Source organism: Parasteatoda tepidariorum, chromosome 7 (assembly GCF_982258835.1).
Source record: "Parasteatoda tepidariorum strain Cologne lab strain chromosome 7, Ptep-v5.0, whole genome shotgun sequence".
Classification (NCBI taxonomy): Eukaryota; Metazoa; Arthropoda; class Arachnida; order Araneae; family Theridiidae; genus Parasteatoda; species Parasteatoda tepidariorum.
This window is the reverse complement of record NC_141761.1, coordinates 29,227,698-29,241,329: the sequence shown is the minus strand read 5'-3', so window position 1 is coordinate 29,241,329 and position 13,632 is coordinate 29,227,698. Positions and strand designations below refer to the sequence as shown.

The 13,632-nt window shown below is 32.8% G+C and overlaps 1 protein-coding gene across 2 annotated transcripts in view; it reads right to left on the bottom strand.

The window, feature by feature from the left end:
- The window catches only part of LOC107447553 (long-chain-fatty-acid--CoA ligase 5), a 73,816-nt gene that overhangs the window by 31,943 nt on the left and 28,241 nt on the right, over positions 1-13,632 (bottom strand). For both annotated transcript variants that reach the window (XM_043046009.3, XM_071183667.2), the window contains exons 6-7: positions 4,098-4,270; positions 2,169-2,201 (exon numbers count right to left, since the gene is read on the bottom strand). In XM_043046009.3, the coding sequence (XP_042901943.1) occupies positions 2,169-2,201; positions 4,098-4,270 (206 nt within the window). The remainder of the gene's footprint in view (positions 1-2,168; positions 2,202-4,097; positions 4,271-13,632) is intronic.

Genomic DNA, 13,632 nt, shown 5'->3' with positions numbered 1-13,632 from the left:
GGAAGCTGTTAGATGGTGAAAATATCGTTTCACTGAGACTACATTCCAAGGTAGGAGTGATTCTTCAACTCCAAGGAGTATTTGAGGGAGAAAAGAACAAACGGAGAAATGCTAACTCGTTAAAGAATTTAAACAAAATTCCTGCAGCCACCTCATTCGTTATGGTTCTCTTCCATTCTTTATGGATAGGTGTGAAAATAATTTTTAAAATGGCTGTTGAAACGACCAATTTAAGGTATCTTAGCGACTTTGATCCGAGAAGTGCATAGCAATAGCTGGTACACTGTGTCCAGTGGAAGACTGATTGACTTCAAAATTAAAAAAACTCGAAAACAAAGGGCGATAATATAATGAAGCAAACGGTATATCTATTCTGAAAGTTGTAGAAATTCAAAGCAGAAATTTTAGAAATTAGTAACTAAAGCTTCCAACAGATGACGCTATATAGAGTTCTTGAAAATAGTACAAATACCGTATTGCTATCAAACCTGTAATATTACAGTGCAACAACACGTTTCTGAGTTGAATATAGGGTGAAAACCTCCTAATCCGGTACGATAAGCTTTTTTTCACGTTTTAACGTTAGAACTAATCGATTTGGCCATTGACGCTTTCCACAGCAATCTGTTTGCAATTTTTGTAATTAAATTCCAAACTTTCTGTATAAATGTTCTACAGCTTTCACAATAGATATATCGTTTTTCCCATATCTCTATCATCATCTTTTCTTTAGGAGACTTTAAATTTTAATTTCAGCCAGTATATACTCTGTATGTTATCCATATTATTATTACTTATGTTACATTGAATGATCATAGGAGGGATAAATTTTTATAACTTTGTTTCGAAGTAATTTTTTAGTTGTTACATGCACCACATGAACCATAAAAAAAATTGGGTTACTTTGCACATCATTCAATAACTGTCAAAAAGTATTAAATCGACTATGATACAGATTCGAACAGTGAGAAAGGGGCAGATATTTCTACTCACGATTTGAACATTTTTGACGAAAACAAATAAACAATGAAAATGAGAAAGGAAAAAAAACGCATTAAATCTAATGGCAAATTTTTAAGCTTGCAAGTGAGAGACTTCGATTGCGAAATTTTGCTGGAAAAATTTTTTTTGAAGCATTATCTAACAAAAAGTAGAAACATTTTTGTTTCATCTGAAAACCAGTGACATAGAGATGTAGTTTTACTACTGTTGTTGTTGATGTATGCCATTAAGGCACAGGGGGTGTGATTGTTCTTGTTTTCTAGTGGCGCCATCTATGGCCAAGAATTCGACTTCTGCTACACACATACGTCACACCCGTTTACAGGGTGCACCCATTCATTCATCCACAGCTCATAATTTTGACCAGATTCAGAGAACGATCAATCTCCAATTCAGTACCCCCAGAGGTATTGATTTGTTATGGGAACATGGAGGCCTTTGAAACTCGACAGATTTGACGTGCATCAGTCACCATTTACTACACCTTCTTTCCTGCCGTCTTCGGCCGACAGGGATCGAACCCTCGACCACTTGGACATGGGCCCAGTGCCCTACCAACCAGGCTATCCCGGCCTAGTTTTACTGCTCAAGAAGGGGATTAAACCAGAATGTTTTAGTTATTTGTTTTCAAAATTCCATCTCCAAATGACAAGACAATTTTTTTTTATTCTTTCAAACAGTATGATAATTTTGTATAAACCTATATGTTCTCGTTTTCAGTTATTTCTCTTCTAAAGCTTATAACGAGAATCTTACAATTAATAAAAGTGTTAAATAATAATTAATATATTTTCTCAACTGTTCTTGGATATATTAATGTCCACATTTCTCTGCACAAAGGAAACAGCTCGAAAAAGTTTACTTTAGAGGCAGTTTTCAAAACAAAACATCGGGTGATTAACATTGCAGGGGTAAATTTTCCTCCATGTATTAATGGAAGAGAAAGCAATGAAAAAATATTTAAACACCATATATCAGCTTCTTAAGCCCAGAACCAAGCTTCTAAGTGATAGAAAAAAAATGCGAAAGTTTTAAACCGAGCAAAGTCTGCGGTATCCAAAATTACTTTGCTTTCAAATTTTGGAAATAATGGTTTTGTAAAATCTTGTTTAGAGAAGTGAAATATGTTACAATATTTTTCTTAAATGATAACAGTAATGTATTACCACTAGCTCTCTTCTGTCCGTTTTTCCCATTTCCTGAAAAAAAATTAAATAAGTAAATAAAAATGTGAAATTTGGGTCAGTTTACAAAATCTTTACAATAAATTTTTATAAATTATTAAATCGATCAAAAAATTTTAAATTATTGGCCATTCAACTGCTACACCTAGAAGGTAGCGCGTATGACACTTTAAGTAACTTACTTGTCAGTCACAATCATGTACAAGAGTGACTTACTCTATATCTATTAATTTATTGTGTACTGACAAAATTACATACAGTGACTTTTGATGACGATAACACTCATATTAATCGTATTATCACGTGATTTTGAGCGGCTTAACATTAGTGCAGAATTGTTTATACGGTAGAATTTCTAAAATTTAAAACGTTTAACCATTTTTATGTATTTTTAAAGTACACAGTGTTATGTGACGTTTTTCTGAATTAGCATCGAGGACAATGACTAAAAATAGGCTAAATTTGACCTAACAGTAAAGAATAACTGATTCAAACTCATAAAAGTTATAAAAATAGCACATTCACAAGAAAGCGATGACAGAGCCGTGGCACAGGGAATAGAGAGTTGGCCTTCCATTGAGGTGCACCGAACCCCAGCGATGGCTGATTGAAACGAATTCTATACCCGGCTCGCACCAACCACAGTGCTGACGTAAAAATATCCTTCTGGGTCGGGTTCGAAAATGCAAGGCTACGGAGTTGATCATGGGTAATCGTTAACTCAAAAATTGGGTCACGCGTTCAACGACGGCTATAAAGTGTCCACAATGCTGACGTAAAACAGCCTCGGTTGTACATTGATCATGGGTTAGAGTCCACTTAGAGTCAATCTAAAACTTGGGAGGTTTTCGTGGTTTTCCTCACCATGTAATGCAAATGCGGGTAAAGGCCTGGTTTCTTAGGACAGGACGCCGTCAGCTGTAAATCAGCGCTAACCTCTGATTGGTCCATTTGTGAGTTTGATAGTATACGTCATCGAACGCTCATCTTGAACTACAATTGCCGTCCAACTCAACTGCAGGTGGATTACAACGTGACGTTAACCACAGACGCAATGGCGGACAACATCCAACAGCACATTGAAATCAGCCAAGATTTTGACTTTGACATTAAACATAGCTTCTTCATTAAGCATAGCACCCTTCATTTAGCACAGCTATAATGTATTCAAAGTCATTATTTGTTCTCTAAAACACTGGTCGACAATCACAAAATCAATACAAATTCAAAATAAATATTTGTTTACGTTATTAACGCATGCGTAATGAGAGATAATGTCTGCGTTGGACCGACTGCTCACGCTGAGCTAACAAAAAAGTATTTTTTTTTTGGCATCAGCTCTACGTCAACTTTCCGCTGACGCCCAGATAGGGCGCTAGTTCTAAGAAACCAGGCCTTGAGCTAACAAACCAGTGTTTTGTTGGCGTCAGCGCGACGTTGACTTCCTGCTGACGCCCAGATAAGGCGCTTGTCCTAAGAAACCAGACCTTAAGTTCCTCCACGAAGGCAAATTTCTCCCAATACTTGATCTAGGAGTTCCCGTGTCAAAATTATAAGGCTAAGGAGTTCAACATTGGTAGTCGTGATCTCAAAATTGGGTCGGCTGTTCAACGACGGTTGTAAAAAAACGATTATTTTCTGTGACAGCAGAGTCTTCAAGTTTGCATGACTTGTGCTGCCAATTTTGCTTGCGATATATTACTAAAAATTCTATAAAAATGAGACAGATTACTTGACCAGTAAATGACTTAACATTGCTTAAAATATTGAACACTGAAAGCAGGTTATTCTTTCATGTAGCGCTTCATATTTAATAAGCATGAACGTTTTCATCGTCTACAACATATTACAAAAAGTTTACAAATCTTGCACGAATTCGTGACAACACACAATTAATCTCTTGCGACTCACCTCTAACTCAGAGTACTTGAGGATATCTATGTTCGAATCTTTCGCCATTTTCAGCTGCTCTTCCGTTGGATCTTCGCACAGTATCAGGCTTTTCAATTTTGGTACACTCTTCACATTGTTCAGGAGAGACATAGTATTCTGACTATTTGTTGTTATTACCACAGACAGATTGGCTACAGTGAAACAATCATATTAAATTAAATAATAATTAAATCAAGGGAGTAACATCGCTGCCAATCATTTCGAAAAGGAAGCATTGGCAATTTATTTTTGTATTACATTGAGAAAAGTTTACGCAACCAATGACTATTTTCTTTGAGAATAAATCGGAATTTCTTTATAAACGAGATTTTTATCTTTATAAGAAATGTGGTCAAACCCCGCTTTAAAGAATTCGGGATATAGTGAACACTTTGTTGTAGTGAACATTTTTTAGTTGCACCGTCCGAACAGCTATTTAACTAATGCTATTTCAGTCGCGTATAGAAGACAACTTAGAGGTGAGTTGTTTGTTTAGTGAAATATTTTCTGTATCCGCAGACTGTTCACTACAGCGAGGTTCAACAGTAATTCTTAGAAACTATAATGCAACTGACTGGTGTAACAAAAACTGACTGATGAGTTTAAATTGCATTTCATCAGATGAAAAATGAAGGTAAACGCATATCTTTCAATTTTTTTAGTCCACTATTGTTCTATTCATAAAAATTCGGGAGGCAGGAGAGATGTGAAATTCGAATAATAAACACAAATATCAAGGAAAATGTTGAACATTTTAAATAATTTTTTGTTTGCCTGTATACTTTATGAAGCTATAAATATTTAAAATAATGCTGATCATATCTTGGAAAATTTCATTTAAAATCAACCCTAATGACATTCAGTTAAAATGCTTCTTAACTGATGAACGCATGCAAAATTTACAATATTTTAAGCCTGAAATCGTCAACTATTTTTTAATATTTTATGAGTGGTTTGGTTTTGAAATTACATATTTTCCGCAGCTATCTAAGGACATCGAAAAAAAGTAACTTAGCAAAAAGGAAATTTCCATATTATTGTGCTTTGAGATAATTGAGAAAAGTCTTAATTAAAAACAAATTCGTGTTTCAACTGTTGAATACATTTAATGATTTCAAGCATAAAAAATTAAAAATTTCGCATGCGTCATTTAGTTTTCAGAATTTTTAAATGAGAGTGAATTCAAATTAAATGAGACATTTGAGTGGTTTATATAAAACTAATGATGCTTTAGAAAATACACGAAAGCATTTTTTTTTTAATTTTACTTAAAATTAATATAAACCATTTAATCAGTTTCAAAATAAATATAAAATATCTGAGGAAAAAATTAACATATTTCGGGGTATATCAAATTTTATTATAATGCAGTAAAATATTTAAAGTAAACACGAATGCTATTATTAAACACAAAGTCTTGAATTTTTTTTAATGTAAAGCTAAAATAGATTTTGACCCTTAACGGTCGTATGTCAGCTCTCAGCAGTGAATTTCGACAGAGTACGGACATAATAAGACTATAAAGAGATAAATTGACTGAAAATATTAAAAGACACTATGTGAGCCTTGATGGCTCTGGGGATAGAGTACTTACCTTCCAATGAGGTAAACTGGGTTCGAATCCAAGCGATGGCTGGTTGATACGAATTCTGCGTCCGGCTTGCAATGACCACAGTGCTGACGTAAAAATATCCTCAGTGGTAGACGGATTATGGGTTAGAGTCCCTTTGCCATCAGGCTAACCGTGGGAGGTTTTCGGAGGTTTTCCTCTCTGTGTAACGCAAATGTGGGTTAGTTCCATCAAAAAGTCCTCCACGAGGGCAAATTTCCCCCTAATACTTGATCTGGATCGGGGTCAAAATTACAAGGCTAGGGAGTTGAACATTTAATAGTCGTAAACACAAGAAATTGGATCGGCTGTTCAACGACGATTATAATAGAATATAATATGAAGGGAATTATTTTTTACTTCGAAGAAGGAATGTTTGTTTAAAGAAATTACACTGGATAGTTTTTAATAGGAATATTTTGTATTTATGTAGGACTTAGTGACTAATAGTTGTTGACTTAAAATAATCAATCTATATAAATGAAATTTTCTCTAAAAAAAAAGGAAATAAAGGAAAAATGAGAGATTTTAGGGAAAATTTTTTTATAATTTCACAAATTAGAAATTTATTTTGGACATTGGCAGTATTTGATGGACAAAACCTAGCTTGATATCGTTTAATGTACCTTGTTTGTTCCAAATAGTTTCTTAATCGACAAAATAATAAATTCTGTGAAGTATACCGAACCGTTTTCCTGTTCATTCTTCCTGTTCCATACCAATTCCTGTTCCATACAGTTTCTTAGTTCATTCTCACTATTTACCCATCTCAAAAATTATTATTTTTTTAATCCTTATTTTAACAAAGTTGGCAAGAATTTACTACAAATTAAGCTCTATTCGATTCCAGATTAGTTATAAAAATAGATGTAGTTATAAAAATAGATGTTATGAAAATAGTTGTAGTTATAAAAACGATATTAGTAATAAAAATAGATGTTTTTTATAATCCTGATGACCATAAAAATAGTTCAGTAATTGTGTAATAGTGTTTTAATATGACTTCTGTATATTTTAATATGACATTTTTGTTATAAATATTATTACTCTATCAAGCAAAAAAAAAAATTCTTAAAATTTCTAAAATATTTTTGAATATTGTCAAACTTTATTTAGAATTTAATTTTTCATAAGTAAAATTAATTCAAACGAATTTAATTTTACTTATGATTAAGATCCATACCAAAATTGAGATAAAAATGTTACTTATAACTAGAGCCCGGATTTTGATGAACTAAAAAAACTCAATGCCCTTAAAAATGCAAAAAATGCCCTTACAAACTGCAAAAAATGCCCTTAAAATGCGAAAATGCGTTATGACATGACTTAAATAGAAGTAAAAATATTGAACTAAAACAATGTTTTAATCTTTAAAATTATTATGAGTCGTTTCAAAAAATATAAAGCAATGCAATACTTGTTCTACGTTCATTAAAGTTTGAAAAATATGTTTTATATCCTAAAATAACAACAAAAAAAAAGGAAAATATATTGACTCCAAAACATTTTCATTTTGTACAGAAACTTAAATGAATATAACTTCCATCTCATAATATTACTAAATATCAGAATTACAGTGGATTATTAAACTTTTTTTTAATATTTTGAAATGTAAACGAGCGTCTCTTGTCTGAAAGCAAATTTTTATACCAGGAGAAGCTTATTTCAACGTCTACTGATGTTATTGGTGCGTACTTGAAAAGGACGGTCACACTTACTGACAATTCTTCTTCAATTTAAAAAGATGTTGCTTCACCTGTTAATATCCTAGAGATTTTCTTCATTGTTTAGAAGCCAGTGTAATAATAAAAAATTAGAAAAATTAGAAAAAATTATACAAAAAATTTAAAAAATGCTTTAAAATGCAAAATACGCCCCAACATTTAAAGAAAATGCCCTATAAATCTCAAAAAATGCTCTAAAGGACGAAAAATGTCCAAAAATGCAAATGTCATCAAATTCCGGGCCTTACTTATAACAGTTAAAGGCTACTGGCAATTTACGACAGATCTTGCTTTATTCATTCTGGTATGAAGGTCTCTATTGAGAAGCCAATCTGACAGCGATTATCATATGTTTTGTATTTTTAAGCCGAGTGTATAATTTAAGTAATTCATGCAATAATAATTTAATAATAGTTAAGGCAAAAAATATAGCATTCAATAATAAGGAAGAAAAGCTACTCTTCGTATAAAAAGTACCAACTAAAGATTTCTTTTACTTATTCATTGTTCAAAATGAAATATTCTTATTGTGCGATCTAACAAAATAAAATTTCGAAAAGAGAGTCTCTTTCAAGTCACATCATCATCCATTTATAAAAAAATGACCTTCAAACATGGTAAGAAAGAAAAAGAGTTAATGCTGCTTTGTCACGTAGTAATTTAAATAAAAACGATCATCTGAATTGAGTTTCAGTTTCCTTCTAAGAGTAAGAAAAACTGTCTAGATATTAAGTGTAGTGACGTCAGCTTTAAAAAAAAAAATAAACATCTCATATTGTAAATTTTTATTTCAACGATGTCAAAGTGGATAGTTTAAATTTTAAAATGCATTACAGTAATAAACTTTTCAATAAATCTTAATTATGTCACAAAATGCTGAAATTCGGCCAATCAAACGCAAAATGTTGAAATTAATGAAATTGAATTATTTTAAAAATTATGCAAAAGCATTTTATTTAATATTTTATTTTATAACCGTTGTTGAACAGCCGACCCAATTTTGAATTTACAACTATTAATGTTCAATTCCATGGTCAAGTAATTTTGAACATAATTCAGAAGACTAGGGAACTCCTGGATCAAGCATTGGAAGAAATCTGCCTTCGTGAAGGAATTTTAATGGAACTAACCGGCATTTGCATTACGTGGCGAGGAAAACTACGAAAACTTCCCTCGGTTAACCTGACGGCTAAGGGACTCCCATGATTCACCTACTCATGATCCAATGATCAATCTAACACTGAGGATATTTTACGTCAGCACTTTTGTCGATGCGAGCCGGGCGCGGAATTCGTATTGTCCAGCAACAGCTGGGATTCAAACCTAGGTCACTTCATTGGGAGGCGAGGGCTCTATCCTTTAAGCTACCGGCTCCTCAGAAAAACATTACAACTTTCGCTGCCCATGATAATTCAAATTAGTTAATTTACGTTTGCACACATTATTAAAACAAAAGTTTTGAAATATACAGGGTGTTTATAAAGTCCCGGACCCATTTTGATGTTTAATAACTCATAAAATAATAAAGATAGATTAAAATTAATAACATAAATGGTCAGATAGACTCAAAAAGTTTCATGACCCTTGTCAATGAACTTCTACGTGTGCCCCCTTCGTCACACGAGGAATATCAAGTCGATAGTCAATTTCACGCCAGGTAGCGGCAAGCATGTCGGCTTCCACCGAGGCTATTGCGGTTGTAATTCTGGCTTTTAGGTCATCAATGTTCGACATGATCCTCCTGTAAACATTGTCCTTTATAAATCCCCAAAGAAAAAAGTCCAGCGGCATTATATCAAGTGATCTGGGTGGCCAAAGGAATTGGACCTCCTCACCCAATCCATCTTCCTGGAAAATGGTCATTCAAAGAACTACGAACGATGATACTCCAATGAGGTGGTGCACCATCTTGTTGCAAAAAGACATGCGGCTGAAGCTCTTCTAGTTGTGGATATACGAAGTTTTCCAACATGTCTAAGTATACGACTGATGAGACCGTCTTTTCTGTAAAAGAGAAAGGCCCAATGACTCGGTCGTGCATTAGTCTACACCACACATTAACCTTTGGGGAATCCCTTTGTGTCTCACGGTATTCATGGGGGTTTTCAGATCCCCATATGCGCACATTTTGGCGATTAACAATGCCAGAAACATGAAAGCTTGCAGACATGCCTGCCGCTACCAGGCGGGAAATTGACTATCGACTTGATATTCTCCGTGCGACGAAGGGGGCACACGTGGAAGTTCATTGACAAGGGTCATGAAACTTTTTGAGTCTATCTAACCATTTATGTTATTAATTTTAATCTATCTTTATTATTTTATGAGTTATTAAACATCAAAATGGGTCTGGGACTTTATAAACACCCTGTATTATAGCCAACAAATTTAATTGTTTTAGAGTTATTTTAATATTATTAATTGATTATGAATATTTTTTGGAAATGGAAAACGTTCGACTTTCCTTTTGGAAAAAAATACATTTTTATTCAACCGCAATCTAAAAATTTCTTAAGCATGTACTCAAATAATACTGAGGACAATGCTTCTTATTTCAAAATTTGTATGATGCTAATTTAAAGAAGCTATTATAATATTATTCAAGCTAATATTCTTCCAACACTTAATTTTAATACCGTTAATTCCATTAAAAAGATAGAAAAATTCGCGTTGCATTTAAAAAATTCGAAAAATTTATTTGATCACGCGATTTATTTTATTTAATAGTTCATGAATCTGAACAGAAATTTATGTATTCATATATCTGCCATTTTTTTTTAATTTTCCATCAAACTTAATAAACGATTAATAAAAGGTACTTAATCTTAATTTCGCGAAGGATTGTTTAACCATCGTAAGCGTATGAACATAATATACACTGTTGCACCTAGGAACAGTGTAGATAATATACACAGGTGTACATAGGAATCAGTGTAGATAATATACACAGGTAGTTATCAGAACTTATGGACATATTGCACGCAGGTGTACATCGAAACTTGTAAACATTACATGCACAGGTTCCACAGACACGAGCTAAGTTGAATTCTTGAATGTTTAAGATTAAACTTGAAACTTAACTTGTTTGCTATTTTAAATTGCAGCCGAATATCCATTCTTCATATGGAGTGGGGGGAAAAGTAAAGGATCAATAAATCAGTATTAATCAACAAAGCGCGCGATGTACAAAACTGAAAGATATACCACAGTTTCGATTAATTAAACTGAAACAATTATCATTTTCTTAAAATTATTGTGTCCTTCGCTGTGGCTTTATGTTACTAAATCCAACTAAACATGTTTTTTGAAAATCATTATTTTAAAATTATAGTTATAAATATTCAGTATTATTCGACATAAAGCCATTGCTCGAGATCAAATCTTGATAGTCCATTAACCTGTCAAATAACTGACAAGTCCTGATAGCATAATCAACAATTTTCTATAGTACACATCCCTTTGGTAGCCCCGTAAAAGCTTATTTCAACAGAGATATCTTGGCAGCAATATTAGTATATTTAGTACTTATTAAAAGGAAAAAAAAACACCAATCAACATAATAACAGTAGTACCCGCTACTAAACCTAATTAAACATCATTGGCGGCAATGATAATCAGGCGGTTTATGATTATTTTTCAAGAGGAAGAAGTACCTTTTTTTTACTTTAATTTAGCTTTTAACTGTAAAACTAATTTTCTCATTTCAATCTAAACCTGTTACCAAAAATTAATTAAACATTAACAATATGTCAATTTCTTACAGTTTACATACATGAATTCCTTTTCTCCATAAGTTTAGTATTTTAATACAATTTTTTTCTTCATATTTCTTTGTGCACCTATTACCTACCAAAAATAGTTATTTGTATTTTCGAAAATAAGTAACGACACTTTTCTTTTTTTTCTTCTTTTCTCCAAGCTTTGGACATGTACCTAGGTCGTCGTGGACCCTTTACCATATATCCCAAAGCTTGGCTACTGGTTCGGCTCCACCCCAGCCTAGAGACGAGTCCGGTCAGCAGGTTTTTATTGAAAATTTTAATATATGTATAAAAAAATGGCTTATAAAATATAAAGTACAATATGAAATAAGTAATGTGTACAATACAGGTGGAAAACATTATATTTAACGACATAAATAACGACACTAACATTCTTATACTCATTTTTCGCGAACGAACTAATATCGGTACATCTATCGAAGGTCGTAAAAAATCGCAAAACTATTATTGATGCCAGTAATGCTTAATTAAATGGGCATTAAATACTTTCTGCGTTATAAGCGCTGTGGTTATGAGAACTTATTTCAGCGAGGTGCATAATATAGGTATTTGCGGTAATAGAATTTTTACTTCCCACTGAAATGGAAGCTAATGTCCCCAGTCTACACATTTATAGCACCTAATATACACCCTTTATTTTATTATTTGTTGTCTATTGCGGTACAGCTTCCGGCAAATTGATTTACCATAATCTGGGAAGTTCAACTCAGGAAGAGAAAGATTAACCATACATTACCACTTAAAATGAGATATTTATTATTTACTATAATTTTTCGGTTGCTTAAGAGATAATTTTATTTCATTGGCTTTTGTTGAGTTTCCACTAATTAAATTTGTATAAGCACGTCATAAAAGAGCACACGTGGTTTCATATAGCTTTTGAATTCAGGGACTCTACTTTTGATTAAGGCTCCTAAGGGGCTCTACTTTTGAAATGCGAATTCGATGAAACGTCATTCCCATTAGTTACGAATTTTTTAAGGTTGATTTTACTCTTGATAACCTAACACAGAAAACGAAAGATAAATAATTCACGAGAACGTGCTATAACGCTAATTTTTTATTGATCAGAGTTGCAAGCTAGAAAATTATTCATATTATAAAATATACATCATATTCTATGGAAAATTCTTCCTTTGGGACACAACAGGCGATCGGAGGTAAGGCTCCAATCGGAGGCAGTTTCAAAATAGACGATTTTGCCGTGTATTTGAACGTACATTTGAATGTATTTAATCCAAATCACATCAACTTATGTCTACAAGAGGATAGTGTTGTGCAATAATTTTTAGACTTAAGAAGATGCATTAAAACTCCCTCTACGGACATAATTTTTAATTTGAACTTTACTCTAAAAAGAATCTTAAAAATCATCAGTTTTTTTCACTCCATTAAACATATTTGTTTTCTTAAAAAGAAAAAAAAAGAATTTGCACATTCAGGAAGGGAAGCATATCGAAATTTACTTTTAACTAAGGGGGTTAAGCCCTCTGTTCGCTGTCGCTCACCAACTCGATGATTGCTTCGTAATAATTGTTGTTTTTTTGACATAAAACAGTTTTTTTACGAACTTATTCACTTTATATGTGCTAAAAACAATTCTGCTGTCCCCACTTTCCACGCCCAAACATTTCCCTGGTGATTCTGTTAAGATAAATGCAGTGAACATGAATAATTTTGCTTGGCAATCATTTTAAGAAAAATATTTAAAATTAAAGGTTTACTGTTATTACTAATTTGATAAGTGGACAACCGTAATTTAATACTTTTGTTTAATAAACAGGCTGATATATTAAATATAAATCGTGCATGCGTCACACTGTGCATAAATATGATCAGATCTCTTTAAAACTTTCATTTTTAATACTATATTAATGTAATTTGCATGGTTAATAAATTTAGGCACCGATTTAGAAAGTTTGTTTCAAAATACATAGAAAATATCTTAAAATATGCATTAAGAGGTCATAGAATTATATTATAGCTAGGAGGCTTCGCCCCCTGCTCGCTGACGTTCGCCAATCCCCGGAGCTTCTTTCGCAGTTCATTTCGGATTGCTTCGCAATCCGATGCTCGCTTTGCTCGCTCATTGGATACGTTCTTAACGTCTAGCTTTTGTATACTTTTTTGAACACTGAAGTTCCGAAAACTTTTCACTGTAGAAAATTCTAAACCTGTGCATTTCAATATTAATTTGAAATTGCAAACAGTTCACATATTTTTCTTAATCACACTATTCTAAATTTCAGTTGTTGAGAAAAGTAACTGTTGTAAGTTTTGTTTTAAAGTCTTTCCCACCAGAGGGCTAAAACCATGTGTTGTAAAACAATATGAAATAGTACTGAACGCCTGATGTAAAGCATCGGCATCGATGAAGATAATTTTGTGAGAATTTTTTT